Here is a 15,499-nt window from a genome sequence, read left to right as displayed (position 1 = left end):
TGGCTGTAATTTTTGGTAAAACTAATTGTGATTCTATCATGTCAAAAAAACAGTGTCATGACATGCTTTATGTTGTTGTGAAGTCCTTCATTATGCAGGCCTTCACCTGATGTCAGGGCCGATGTCATGACATTCGCAGCTGTTCATTATTTTCTATTACTGCTTATGATTGTATGATCTGATAAGACCTTATGAGCTATATTTGGTAATAATGGATTCTGACCTGTTTCAAGGACGTCTTGGATGATTACTATTATGAGTTCCTTGTGTAATGGAGATTTGTTTTAATTAGGGCAAAAACTATTTTGTGGATCCAAGGCCCAGTTGCTGTATTGTCTGAAGGCTATTTAATCCGTGCAGGTGCTGCTGTTGCCGTCTGGGGTTTTTTGTTGAGAAACTGTTAGAGCTCTTTTTGATTTAGTTTTCTCGTTGTAGTTTTCTTGTAAGCCAAACAATCATCATGATGATTGTCTTGGTCTAGGCGTTTTTGTTTTGAGTTGTAGAAGTACTCAAAGCTTTTAAGCAGGAGTACTATTGTACTTGATCAAAGCTTTTAAGCAAGATCAAGTTGTGTTTTTTCGAAGAGTGTCTTCTTATGTTATTAGTCTGTTAGTTCTTCATCACTGCTGTGATTGAGGGGGGGTGAGTAGGATCTCTGGTCTAAGTTGTTTAGATTGAAGTTGCATTGGGTAGATATTAAGTGAAAGGCGTAATATTGAGTTGTATTACCTTGAATTGATATTACTTATAGTGGACTTCCTCCCTGGCTTGGTAGCCCCCAGATGTAGGTGTGTTTGCACCGAACTGGGTTAACAATTTTCCTGTGTTGTTTTTTGTTTACACTTTGTTCGTTTGTTTAAAAACTTTCAGATAGTGATGTCGTGACATCCTGTAAGACATCGCGTGTCTGAGTCCAGAATTTCAGTATGGTTTGAATCTGATCGTAACTGTGATTGGGTGAATGGCATGTGAAATGATATTTTATTATATATATCTTATAACATTAGTTAAATGTGAATGAGACTCACCCTTACTGTTGTTATTTTTCAGATTGAGGAGTAGCTCTTGTACTTGGTGAGGATTAGCTCGTCAAGTAGTTCATTAGAGTCAGTTGGGTCTGTTTTATGCTCTGGTCGTGTAACACTGGGGACGTTGTTTAGAGTTATTTGTTGAACTCTTTTTATTTCAGTATTTTATTATGGTGGTGTTTTAAGTCTATGACTTTGGATGTTGCATTGTTCAGATGTTAAATATATTTCCGCTGTGTTAACATGACGATCTGAATGATATTTGGGTTTAACATTCTCTTTTATGGCATGACACGAGTATTATTTTGATTATATGGAAGTTGTAATGCCCTTTTCATGATTACTCTGATTACTGTTTAAATATTATGCGGGGTATTAGAAGGGTGTTACAAAGGGCATCGTAATGGTTTGAGTATACGTCATGATGCTACTAAAATGTAACAAGATTTGAGGAAAATGTTTAGTGGTAAAGTATGAAGAGGGATATGGCGGAATTGTGTATTTGAGTTGGACTTGTCAGAAACCGTTTAGTTGGTGCAACAGTTATCCTATTCGAGTGGAAGTGAGATAGTATATCTATGGAATTTTCTTCGGGTTGCTGAGAACATCGAGTAATTGTGAGCGATTTGGGTCTTTGTGGAAAGGTTGACGAGATGCGCTTATTTTATTCCAATGAGGATGGATTATCGGATGGAGAGAATTGCTAAGTTTGAAATCGAGAGAACGATGTGTTTGCATGGTATTCCATTCGAGTATTGGAGTAGCATCCTTGGAAGCTTGTATGGTTGAAGATGTGGAACGTTTTGTATTGGTATGAATCGGGAGAGAGTAAGTGTGGTTTCGGTGACGAAATGGTTGTGTCGATTGAATTTTCGAGGACGAAAATATTCTAAGTGGGGGAGAGTTGTAACATCCCGATTTTTATTAATATTTTTATTAATTATATTAGTAATTATATTATTTAGTGTTTTTAATAATTATTTGCTTAATATAGTCATTTATGATGTTTATTGAAATTTTCGCTTTTTGGGACGATTTAGTCGGTATTAGTTCGGGATAGCGGGTCGATATTTAATCGAAAATTTTAATATTTTTAGTATTAGAAATATTAATGAGTTAATATTTAGCGTTTTGGGAATTTTCTTAGTAATTAAGATTTGACCGGAAATATGAGACATTGAGTTATTAGAGGATTTTATTCGTATTTATTCTATTATTCTATTTGACTTTATTTGGTGTGTTAATTAATTAATTGATTGTTAGATAGTATAATAATTGATTATATTAATTAATTTGGTGTGTATATTTGTGTCTATTTAATTATTGGTGTTATTTAATTTAGTAACTAAAATAGAAATAATATAAGTATATATTTTATTGGGCTTATTTAATGATGTAAGGAGTAAATAGAGAGTGTTATATTTAGGCCCGTATAGCATATGATAGTAAGAGTTAGAATGAGGGAGTGCCACATTTTCTTTCATTTTCATTTTCATTTTCGGATAGAGAGAGACAGATAAAGAAAAGAAGAAAAAGGGAAAAGAGAAATGGGAAGAACAAGGAAGAAGAGCTAGGGTTTGAAGGGGAAATTAAAGAGGTAAGGGGGAGAATCCTTATTATTATGGGTTAGTATGATTGGATCAATGGGTAGATTAACATGATTTAGGGATATTATTCTTCAATTTCTAGGTTTTGACATGTTTAGGGTGAAACCCCTAAATATCTATGGTTTTGTGATTGTGATTGAATAATATCTTGTAGTGTTGAAACTGATTTATGTGTTCAACGTATTTGTATCTCCACTTTTGTTAATATACTTATACCAGAGACTGTTTTAATAACTTTGTTCTTCATTCTTAGTAAATTCTCTCGCCATATATACTATTTCTGGTGGAGATAGGTATTAACACTAAAGTTACCATGTGAGTGTGGTCATATTTGAAAGTACTGTAGTTTCTCTACTTTTGCAATTTTAAAGAAAAATTGTTGTGTACTTGTACGTATGTTCTCCTTGGGTACCTTAAATTCATTTAGAGGTATAGAGATACTATGACCACAATTGCTACTTATTGTAGCGAAAACTATAATATAGGGTATATGTGTGTTAGTAGCATTATATATGATGTATAATGAATATCTAAATCATATCTTTTGCTAGGTGAAGTAAATTGGTACTGTAAGTGCACTTTTGGTACTACTACTATACATACTGTAAGGATTTTCATTTAGTGGCACTTACAGTAAGTATTTTCATATAGTGTATATCACTTGTTTTTTTTAATAATAATAATTAAATAATATTATTTGTAATAATTTTAGGAGTTTTGGAATTAGAGATAAACTATTAGATTAACGAGTTAATTTAAATTATTTTCAATTTCGATAGAGTTGTCAGAGTTGTTTTGAGTTATTAAGAGTCATACTTATAATTATTTTGCGTAACTCTGACATGTTTAGAGTTATCAGCTTATGATGTCGGTGCTTATATTCTAGTTAAAATTTTACAAATTCATAACATTCAAACTGTGAATCCATTTTGAGTATCGTTCGAAGTGTTAGAAAGCTAGCGTGACATTCTTTTCAATAAAAATAGTTTTGTTGGCAGTAGGTGATATTAATTGATGATTAATAGTTGTATTAATTGTATTGAGCCGATTTGATTGGATTATGTTCGGACTTGGATCGATTATTCAGTTTATTGGTAAATTGCGGTATTTTGTTAAATGGATTGAATTTGTATTTAAGCTTGAATATTTATATTGAGAATAAAATATTTCTATGTCAATTATGTCGTTTTGCGAGTGTTCTCTGTGGGTAGCCATATGACGTGAATCCTAGTGATTAGTTTATTGATTGTGAAAGTGTGTATTCATATATATTGACAAATGTGAATTAACATGAGATAGTATGGTTACTAGTGTTAATTGGATTTTGTGAATCATATTTGATTATTTGCCTTTATATGTGAATGATACCTATGTGTTGTGAATGTTGTGTACAATTTGATATATAATTCATAGAGTTGAATTATTGTTGATATGCGTAAGTTAAGATTGAGGAGATAATCTTAATTACATAGTTGATTGATAATTGTACATTTATTCATGGCATAGTCGGCTTTATTGTGGAAGCGGTGAAACTGTGGGGTTCACATGGTAATAGACGGTGATCCTTGAATGGAAATAGACGTAGAATACGTTGATCCTTAATTGGAAACATACGTGGTGGCTTTGATCTTGTCCGGATCGGAAGCGTGGCTTGGATTCTAGATATTGAATCGGAAAGCGGTGAAACGTTGGGTTCACATTGCGGTACCACATGCATAGCGTCACATATCTTGCATTGAGTCACATTAGAAATATGCGATAATTGAATATGTGAAGTTGAAGTAGTTGTGATATGTGTATGAGCTTGATAATCAAAATGAGTGATGTTTGAATACATATTTGATTAAATGTGTGAATATGTGATAATTATGGTTGTGTGCATAATTGAGAATATAATATTGGAATTGAAATATTATACTCTTTATACTTGTTGTATACTTGATAACATGTGAAATATCGATCCATTATTATTATCTACATGGTTATACATAGTGTGATTAATTACTTGAATTGTTGATTTAACCATTGTATCTTATTATACTTCCTTCATAATGATTTGTATTCTCACCCTTTTATTTTAATGTTGCCCTCGTTTGGCGACATGCAGGTTCTGGAGTTTAGTAGCTTGTGCGTGATCTAGCCGGAGATTCTTCCGTGTTTGTTGGAGATTAGGTAGTGAGTCGATGCTCTGGTCATGTAACACTGGATAGACTAGTCGTGTCAAACTCATGTTTCTTTTTGGTTATGTATTATGTTATGACTTGAGAACCTGTTTATTTGGCTACTTGTTGTTGAGAGGCTTTTAAGCTAAATATTCTGATTATGGTTTATTTTATGTTGAGATGATTATTGAGATATATGATCATGGTATGGGACATGAATCATTTTATGAAATACATGAGTATTTAGTATTTTCCGTTGTGAATGCATATTATGTGTGAATTGTAATTAAATGTTTAGGTGTTATTGAAATGACCAGGTGTATCATATATTGTAGATAAATGCTGTCTGTTTTTAAAAGCTTTTAGTTTTTGAAAACGTCGATGTGACATCCTTTTGAATTATGTGCATGCTTATTCTCTGATTATATGCTTATCTATTTTGAGGTATAAAAAGGGTGTTACACTTAACATCCCAACCCATGACGCCTAGAGAGAGCTTAAGCCCATCCCAACCCATGGATCACAAAGAAATTGTTTCATATACTCCCAATAACATAATCAAAATAATCTAAGAGCTTATTGGTTTTAGAGATCTCACAACTTCTTGTTTGCAGCCAGAACAATGCGATGCATGAGATTTTTGCAATTGGTAGAATACACTTATACACAGATAATAAATAAGCTATAAATGGTGGAGATTGGAGAAAGTATAATAATCGGTGGGTTATGAAGGAACAATCTAAAATGCATTGGGAACATAGGTAAATTAAAAAGAGTGATAAATGCAATCAATGCATGGTTAACTTTGGAACAAACAACAAACCCAATACCAATGGAAGGTCCAGTGAATATCCAGTATTAATTAGGATAATTTTAAACTCTGTCAGCTACTACTATTAGTTAAAGAGATAGTGTATTGATAATTTTAAACCTAATAGTTTTAATTAAAGAGATAGTGTATTAGCCTATTTATACATGTGTGAATTCAACCAAGTATTATTAAAGGAATTTAAAATCAATCATGTTAGATTTATAAAATAGAAATGACAATTAGGAACTTGAAATTAGCTCTCTTTAAAACGGTTTTAGTTGCCTAATTATGTAATTATGCCGGTAATTAGTTTTTATATATTGAGTAATAGGTGAACTAATTGTTTTAAAATACTAGTGCAAAGAAAAGTATTTTTTTATTCAGTCATTGAATAAATATTGCTTCAAGAAGTCTTTAAACAACATTATAATTTCATTGCAATTTTGTGATTTCAAGACTTATTCTTTTATGGCCTAATCTACATTATTTTTTGTTGATCTAGAAATTCAAGTTGATCTCAATTCAATTGTTACTTTTCCATTACAGTTCCTGTAACACAATAGTTTATCACAGTTCAATTGTTACTGTTCCATCCCAGTCCAGTTACAAAATAGCTGATCACAGTTCAATTGGCACTGTTCCATTCCAGTTCCAGTAACACAATAATGTCGGCAAACAAGACTTAACACTAAAAAAGCAAAATCTAAAACAAACTCAAATGAACTCCTATAGTAACCAACAGTAAAATTCCCTAAAACAGATTAACAGAATTGAAATTGAAAAACTCAAATACTAACAATCTTGATACTACTTATCTTCAGCTGCAACAATCTTGTATTTCCCAGATCCCTTGTTCTGCAACAACAAAACCAAATCAAAATCATTCACAAAAAACACAAATCTATCAAACCAAACAAATAAAAACGTTACCTTTTCCCAGATTTGAGAATGGGTTTTACAAAACCCAGCAACAACAGTAGCACCTTTCTTCCCTTCCTTATACTCAATACAAACATCCTCTTTAATCCCACAAGTAATATGAAACCCCAAACCACACTTCGGTTCAGAACAAACCAAAGCACACCCATCACAGCACCCACAAACATAGCATTTCTCCAACCATCTCTTTTTCGGAACCTTAGAATAATCGATCTTTTCTCTCCCTTCTGGATCAACAAAATACACTTCGGGAACAAGTAGAGCGCACACCACGTGAGCCCATTTTCCGTCTATCGTTTGTTTCATGGCACCTTCTTTTGTCGGACAGAGACAGCAGCGTATTGGATCTGTATTCGTATCAGTAATACGACACTGTTCACAGAACCAATCACCCTCGGGGATTTGTTTTGCTAGAGGGTTTCCGTAGCAGGAAGCGTGGACCATTAGATTACAACCGTCACAAAAAACAATTGGGTCTTCGGAGTTAGCGTCGGTGCTTTGACACACGCAGCATAAAATCCCATCTTCTTCAGCGACAACTTCTTTGTCAGTGTTGATGTTGTTGTTGTCGGTGTCTTGTTTTTGTTGTTGTTGAGGTTTTTTGTCGGCTGGGATGGGTGAGTGGAGATCGGGATTGTATTCGACATTGAGATCTATGAGTGGGTGGATAACAGCGTCGTTTGCGGTGGTGTTGTGGTGGTAAAAGTGGGGTTGAAGGGCGGAGACTCGTTTTTTGGTGGGTAGAGAATATATAGAGGGTGAAGGTGTTGGTGGTGGGGTGTGAAAAAGTGATGAGTTTCGAGATTCTTTGCGTTTTTTGGTGGGTAGAGGTGAACATGGACTAGGTTGTTGTTGTTGGTGGTGGTGGTGTTGAATGAATCTGTGTCGCTTGTTTGGAGGAAGATCAGTGAGGTTTGAGGTGAAATCCATGTTGGGGTTGTTTAGAGGATTGTAGGATTTGGAGTGAAGGCTGGTGGTGTTAATAAGGATTTTGTTTTGATTATGTAAGGAAATTTTGGTTTTGCGGGAATTTGAAATGGATTTGGAAAAGAGCGAGGGAAGAAGGAGTTGGAAATTGGAAAAAAAAATGTGAAAATGAAAGGATTTGAAAGTTTGAAAAATGAAAATTTTTGGAGGTTTGAAAAATGAAATACAGCGGGAATAGAAAATGGCGCGCATTGTTTTTTCTTTTTTGGTTGAAAAATATGGCGCGTTCTTGAATCAGTGAACTTGGTAACAGATTGGATCTGGTGTGATTGGGGAAATAGGCAAGGGCTTTATATATATATATATATATATATATATATATATATATATATATATATATATATATATATATATATATATATATATATATATATATATATATATATATATATATATATATATATATATATATATATATATATATATATATATATATATATATATATATAACCTATAAAAATATATAAAGAGAAAATCCATTTAATTTTCTTTTAATTACAAGATCACTTTTTTTTTACAATAATCATAGGATTACTTAACTTTTCTTTTTTAATATAAAAAATCAACATAATTAATTTAATATTCTATAAATGTTTTCTCTTGATATTTTATTTCTCTCATTTTTTTAACATAAATATTTCTTTTAAAAAATTATTTCTATAATAGAGAAAAGAAAGAGACAAAATACATAGTGTATTAAAAAATATTAAATAAAAAAATATTATTTATATTTTTACGTGTATAAGTATTAAAAACATAACTATAAATATGAGAATGTGTCTCGTTAAAGGTGCTTAGTTAATAGTTAGATAAAGATATCAAGTGCAAAACGAGTTTTAACTTACAACATTTCGCTTATTTATTTTTAAAAATAAATTATATTGAATAAAAAAATTTGAATCATTTAAATGGTTAGTAAATTAAACTACATATAATGAATAATTCAGTTAAATAAAATTAAAGTAAAAATTATTTTAAATTATTTTTTAATAAAATTACAAAAAAAATGAATATGAAATATTTATTTTCTAAAAATCCAAAAAATAAAAAATTCATTTTTTATTTAAATAAAAAACTAAAAATAATTGATGATAAAAGAGTTCAAAATATAAAACCAATTTATTTAAACTAGTGAGCCAATAGGAACCATCCAAAAAATATTGAAAGAAGAGGTACAAAATACCAAGAACGGGGTAAGAGCTAAACCCTCTAATGAAATTTAAAACGAAAGTTAGTCACTCCTAGCTTGTCCTTGACAATAGAGCTTCTAATGAAAGATGGAATGACATACCAATAATGGAGATAATGGATAGAAAGCCCAACATAAGTTAACTTATTTGCACTAACATTTCCCTGTAAGTACGTGTTACAATGAGATTCGTGTTTCTAGCATAGCCAACACAATTTAACCATTGGTTCGTTGAGCTCCAAAGAATAGTAACTTTGTTTTTGAAGGCCATTACTATAAAGGTTGAATCTATCTCAAGTCAGAAGTTATGCCATGTATTTTGTTCTCCTAAAAAATTTCATTATTCCCTCTGGTCCCTCTGCATTTGTAGCGGGAGATCCTAAATAAGCTCTTCGGGCTTTCTCGAGGAGGATGTTTCTGAACTCTTATGTTGTACCTCTCAGCACACTTTCTTCTCCTCCCTAAATCCAACCATTTGTTATCAAGTAAGGAAAGTACAACATTAATTCCTTCATCATGGCTTAGGCTTGAATTTCTTTGGCAGATGATTTTGCTTATGTTAATAGGCTGGAAGGTAGTTATGAATTGAAGCAGTAAGCTTCAAAGAAGGCTCTAAAAATTGGTACCACACACTTAGTATCAGTCTCAAGATCATGTGCAATACCTTATTGTCAACTGTCTTGGTTGTTTACAATAGGCAAATGGACTCTTTGATTGCTTTTAAATCATACTCGTCTGCTTGATCAAACAAGGTTCGAAAGGAGTTTAAAAATTCTTTAATTCATATATATATATATATATATATATATATATATATATATATATATATATATATATATATATATATATATATATATATATATATATATGGGACGACTCAGGTGAGAACACTTGGTTATTATGAGAAATGAGAACAATGAATCACGACCGTTAAATTTTGATTTTTTGATTTTAATGGACTAGATTGATTTCTCTTTCTAAAATCTTTAATATTTATTTTAAATCAATATAGAAAGAGAAACCAATCCAGTTCATTAAAATCAAAAAAATCAAAATTTAACGGTCGTGATTCATTGTTCTCATTTCTCATAATAACCAAGTGTTCTCACCTGAGTCGTCCCCTATATATATATATATATATATATATATATATATATATATATATATATATATATATATATATATATATATATTCTTAGGTGGACACATACCTAAGAAATTGTTTTACACACAACCAATCACAGAAATTTAATTAATTAAAAAAATAAATACTGATTTTTTTCTCTCCTTCATAATCTCAACCACCCCATGAATCCAATTAAAACCAAAATTAAAATTAAAATAAATTTAAAAAAGACTCTTTCTTATTGGTTGTGCCTAAGAATGTGGATTTAGGGTATATATATATATATATATATATATATATATATATATATATATATATATATATATATATATATATATATATATATATATATATATTAAGGGTGACTTTAGAATATCAAACTGTTTTCCCTCTATGCACAATTTCTTTATTCGTCTAATTTGGGATGGTCAAGTTGGAGTAAAACTCCTAGACTCATTGTGAGTTGTAAGAAGTTAGGTGCCTACAAAACTTCATCCACTTCTAACATGTAATGATCTGTCTAACCTTATTAGTAAGACCTAAATCACTTTTTTTTCCATATAAAAATGTAAACACTTTTAGAATAAAGGGTTTTTTGGAAAACAAATTTGTAAGCCTTTTTTATGCATCATTATTTACGAAAATTTCAGAATCGGACCTATCTAACTCTAGGAGATCAATATTATTGGATGCAGGGTTATGAATAACAGAGTATGAAATATGGATCTATGTGCTTGCTGATAGAAAATGATGATCCTGATGCTGACAACCTTTTTGATGTTTTGATGATGACAACGTCGATGAATGTTGAAGTTGGTGGTGTTCTACTATGGAAAAGCAATACCACAACGTTTGGAAAAGGGATACCACAACGTCTGACCAACTGTTGTGAGGTAAGATGTGATTGTATGTCTAGTGCTTTCCACTACGGTCTCGAGACCAGGCAGGACGTGCGCTACATATCACAATGGTTAGGCTAACCAACTGTTGTGATATATACATTTAGGTAATCGGTTCGAAACCCATCAGCAACAATTTATTTGGAACATAAATAACATTTCATCACGGTTACAATTGATAATCGTTGTGGAAAGTACCTATATTTTATTATATAATATGTAAATTGTTTGTTTTTCCATACACCTCACTAGAGAAATATAATCATTCAAATTGATGAAGAAGTATATATTATGAAAGTTAACCTATTCTTGAAAATCAGCTTAAACAAGTCACTGTTTTCCGAATTGCATGCGTCTCATCATTCATTTTCCACTCTTTAACATATAAAATATGGTCTAATGGTCTAAGTCCTTCACGACATCGATTCCTTCGATTCTAGTTTAATTTGAATAACATCTATTTATCGGCCAAGTCTACCTCATCATCGCCGCATATCATTGTGATTGTTATGATGACTTATAATCATAACAATCACGATGATAAGTGACAACGATAAGGTAGACCTAACCAATAATTAGATTTTATTCAAATTAAACTATAAGAGAAGATATTAATGTAATGAAGGAATCAGGTTATTGAATCATATTCTAAATGTTAAATAGCATGATATGAACGATGAGACATATGGTAATGTAGAGAAGCACAAAGCTAGATTGGTGGCCAAAGGATATGCACAACAATATGTGATTGACTATATAGAGGTGTTTGCTTCGATGGCTCGTCTTGATACAATAAGACTTATCTTGGCAACTGCATCTCAAAACAAGTGGGAAGTATACCAGTTAGATGTCAAGAGTGCATTCCTTCATAGAGAACTTAAGGAAGAGGTGTATGTACAACAACCTATTGGCTTTGAGAAGAAGGGAGAAGAAGAAAAGGTATATAAGTTGTTCTAGACTGGGCCGAGCAGGCCCAGCTCTTCTACCCAGCCGAGCAGGCCCAACACGTTTGGGCCCATTTCCTTAGTGGCTGTTACGGACTTGTCAGGAGGACCACGTAACGCATCAGCGAAAGATTCGGTCAACTTCGTCCGAATCTTACGCCACGCTCTTCCCAGAACGTGAGTCACCTGCTGACTCAGCCCTAGAAGAGGGTGTTCTGGCAGTTTCCTAGCACGTGGGCCTCAAACTGGATTTGGCCCAATTAGGAAACCTTGACCCAGCGCTGTGGGCTATAAATATCCTCTTTCACTAGAGGGTCAGGTATCTATTCTTCACTTCTTAAACCCTCATTCTCTCTGATAGCTGCTAACTTTAGCATCGGAGAACCTTGCAGGTACCCCCCGTCCTGTTCATCAAGCTAGATCCAGCCGCACGTGACGATTCTTCTGATCAGGTACGATCAGTGGCGCCGTCTGTGGGAATCTTGCCCCCCCTTCTTTAACAAGCAAAGATCAAAGTTAATCCATCCTACGATCGTCATGGCCGGCAACAACAACAACGTCAACGTACCAAACCCGATCCCTTCCACCTGGACAATCTCATCCAAGGTTCCACGCCCGAGGGGACGAATCGACATCGGCGGGAGGGACAACAGCATACCGCTGACGGGAAAGGGAGGTCGAGGCATGAGACTTCCCAACCCAACAGAAGACAACAACCTCAGAACGTCGAGCACGCTCAAAACGGTGGAAACGAGCAGCCTCAACCCCGGAATGGACCAGAGCAAGCTCAAAACCTGAATGAAACTGACGCCAGAGACGGGCAGGTTGCCTCCTCGTTCACCCACACCTCTGAGAGGTGAAGAGTTCAATACGAAGACGATCAGGAACAAGTCGAAATCCCCTAGGAAGCCGACCCCACCACCGTCCTCTTGCTCAAAGAACTGCAGAAGACCAACCGCCTCATTTGGCTTCAAGGTGACCGCATTGATGAGCTGGAAAGGAAGCGACAATATCGTTCCCCCCCGCGTGTCATACCCCAAATTTACCCGATGTGATTCCCATTTCGATTTATTAAGGATGTTAAAAATTAGGAGCCATAGGGTCTGATATATCTATTATCAAACTCGCTCTCCTATAAAACTTCTGTATAGATTAGTTTAAAATAGTAAGGGTGTAAATAGCAAAATCTTTTTAAATTCAATTGGCACTTGGTCTTTCCTTTTGCTTCTTAGGAAAAAGAAAAGAGAGGGGTGCGTTTTAAGAAAAAATTAGGGTCCAATAGGCCCATTTGCTTATCTTCATTTAACCATTTTTCTTACTAGTTTTGAGATTATTAGTATTTTATTATTGGTTTAATTAAATTAATTATTATTAGTGTTTAAGATAATACTAGTATTATTTTAGATGTTATTATTAATTGATAATATTAAACTTAATAATCATTTGCAATTATCATAGGTGATTAAGAGATTAATTAAATCATTAATTTGGTTAATTGAGCTTTTAACGTTTTTGGATTGTTGCATTCTGAGCCAAAAATAAAAAAAAGAGCTTTGGGCCTATCACGCTGGGCCGTGAACGGATCAGGGAGTGGACCGGGTCATACCCAACCCGGCCACTGTTCACTTTCTCCTTCCCCCAAACGAAACCCTAGTCTTCCCCCCAAGCAAGTAGCGGCGCCGCCCTCCTTCAACCAAGCAAACCCTAATTCGTTCTTGCCCAGGCCCATGCTTGAATCAAACGCAATCATAATCAAACAATAACGCAAAAGCAAATCAAAACGAATTGAATTAAATCAGAATCAAATCTTCAATTGAATCTAATCTTAACAAAATCAAATAACAAATTTTATTAAATCAAAGACAATTACAATCAAATCTTCAGAAGATTAATTGCAAAACGTAAACCAAAGTGAATCAATTACAATCAACGAATCTAATCTTCCCTAATCTAACTTAAAACCCTAAGACTATAAATCAGAAAGAAGAATGAGAAGAAAAAAGGAAAAAGCTGGAGACGAAAAGCCTAAGAGCCGCCGCTTGATTCTTTGGTTTCGTACCTGCAATCACAGAGAAAGAAGAAGAATGGATCAGAGGAGGGAGCTTACACGATCCTGAATTCAAGAACAAAAGGTAAACTCTTATGAACACTTAGCTTAGGGTTTAGATCTTCATTTGCATGCGTGTTTGGGTTGTTGATTTACATTCTGGAAGTTTTTTGTTCGTTTATGTTGTTGAATCTGGGTTTATTTGATGAACTTTGGGGTTGGGAGGGATGAAGATCATGAGGATCTTCACCGATCTGGGTTTCTGGGGCGGAGAGGGGTTGAAGGTTTTGAGTTTCACGGTTGAAACTCAACCGGAAACTGGGTTTCAAAGGCGGTTAGGGGGTGGTGCCACCGGCGGAGGCGATTTCCGACCGGTGGTTGGGGTGTTTTTTTTGGAGTTTTGTTTAAGGGTAAGGAGAGAAGTAGAGAGAGTGGAAGAGAAGAGAGAAAAAAAAGAGAGAAAAAGAGGGGGGCTCGGAGAAGGGTCTGTTTTATAGACATGAGTACCTCATAGGATGATGACAAGTGGCCCTTCCATGGCCACTCGTCTGTGTAACAGGACATGATCCAGTACACCGTCCTTACCATACATCCCAAGGCAAAACGTGTACAGACCCTTAGATCGTAGGTGACGGTCTTGATTCTGCTAACCCACACTAACCCCATACACCCACGCACACTGAAACAACCAGACCAAATCCTAATGGGCCAGGCATCATTGCTGTTCACACCCTGATATTACTCTCACTTAACCAAATACACCCCTATACTAAAAAAAAAATAATAAATTTTAATTAATTAATTTGTAAAAAAAACTTTTAATTGATTTTATTTGTTTGTTTTTGGTAATTCAAGATAATTTTCTCCCCGAACCGACCATACCTATTGGTCGCATTAAGCGAGAAATAAATCTTTACCAGTTAATTTATTTATTAATAATCGAATCTAATTTAATTAATTTAATAATTCTAAATTAATTCTCTCCTCGACCCGACTAAAGCCATTAGTCGCTGTAGACGAGAGATAAAAATACACCAACTAAAACACCTTCAATTTGCTGCCCGCGATGATCAATCTATCGATCTGAGCAATCAGCAATGCCTTTAATCCGTTAGCTATACTGACCAAATCCATTGGTCACCGCATCTAACGGTGCCAAATCAAATCAGGGTTGTATGCCAAACCTCAAAATACTTTCATCTTTCGAATCAAATTCAAACTGCGAATAGGCCATTCAAAAAGCCTTTAAAACAATTTCAAATCACAAAATTCAATCCTAAGGCGTACAACCCTGTGCCCGAACTACGTTGACTCTGATTCTCCATAAGGAGATACGTAGGCACTTGGTAACAAGGCGAGTCTCCCCCCTTAAAATTTCAATTCATCTTTAAATTGTATTTTTTGCCTTTTTCATTTCATTAGCTATAAACCTTATCTTTGCCATAAACCCTTATCTTTGCAATGTTAGCCTTTAGGAAAGGGTTGAGGGTGCCTAATACCTTCCCTCAACCTGATTATAATAACTTACCCTGAATCTCATATCTGCGTAGGGTTTCCTATTCGCCCTTCAGAATAGGTGGCGACTCTAAACCTTCAATTTTAAGGCAGGTTGCTACAGTTGGCGACTCTGCTGGGGATATAACATTATAGGTTAATTATTATGCTCCTAAGGTTTGAGAGGGTTTAGGTTTGTGGTTTGTGGTTTAGGGTTTTTGGCGCATTTTAGGGTTTGGCAAACTTGCCACGTTTAGGGTTTGGGG

The 15,499-nt window shown here is 34.1% G+C and overlaps 1 protein-coding gene and 1 long non-coding RNA gene across 2 annotated transcripts; one reads left to right on the top strand and one right to left on the bottom strand.

Annotated features, from left to right (window-relative positions):
* Window positions 1–2,487: 2,487 nt before the first annotated feature.
* LOC131639505 (uncharacterized) lies at window positions 2,488–5,029 on the top strand. Its single transcript, XR_009294978.1, has 2 exons — window positions 2,488–2,625; window positions 4,743–5,029. It is a non-coding gene; the product is annotated as an uncharacterized LOC131639505 (long non-coding RNA).
* Window positions 5,030–6,125: 1,096 nt separating this feature from the next.
* On the bottom strand, window positions 6,126–7,608 carry LOC131639504 (uncharacterized). The gene is made up of 2 exons (XM_058909995.1): window positions 6,539–7,608; window positions 6,126–6,463 (listed from the first exon to the last, which is right to left on the bottom strand). Exons 1-2 carry the CDS (start codon window positions 7,475–7,477, stop codon window positions 6,416–6,418), a joined length of 987 nt encoding a protein of 328 aa, XP_058765978.1. The 5' UTR covers window positions 7,478–7,608; the 3' UTR covers window positions 6,126–6,415.
* Between the last annotated feature and the right edge of the window lie 7,891 nt (window positions 7,609–15,499).

The sequence above is a fragment of the Vicia villosa genome, unplaced genomic scaffold (genome assembly GCF_029867415.1).
Source record: "Vicia villosa cultivar HV-30 ecotype Madison, WI unplaced genomic scaffold, Vvil1.0 ctg.002672F_1_1, whole genome shotgun sequence".
In the NCBI taxonomy this organism is placed as follows: domain Eukaryota; kingdom Viridiplantae; phylum Streptophyta; class Magnoliopsida; order Fabales; family Fabaceae; genus Vicia; species Vicia villosa.
Note: the sequence above shows the minus strand (reverse complement) of the source record. Positions and strands in the feature narration are given on the sequence as shown.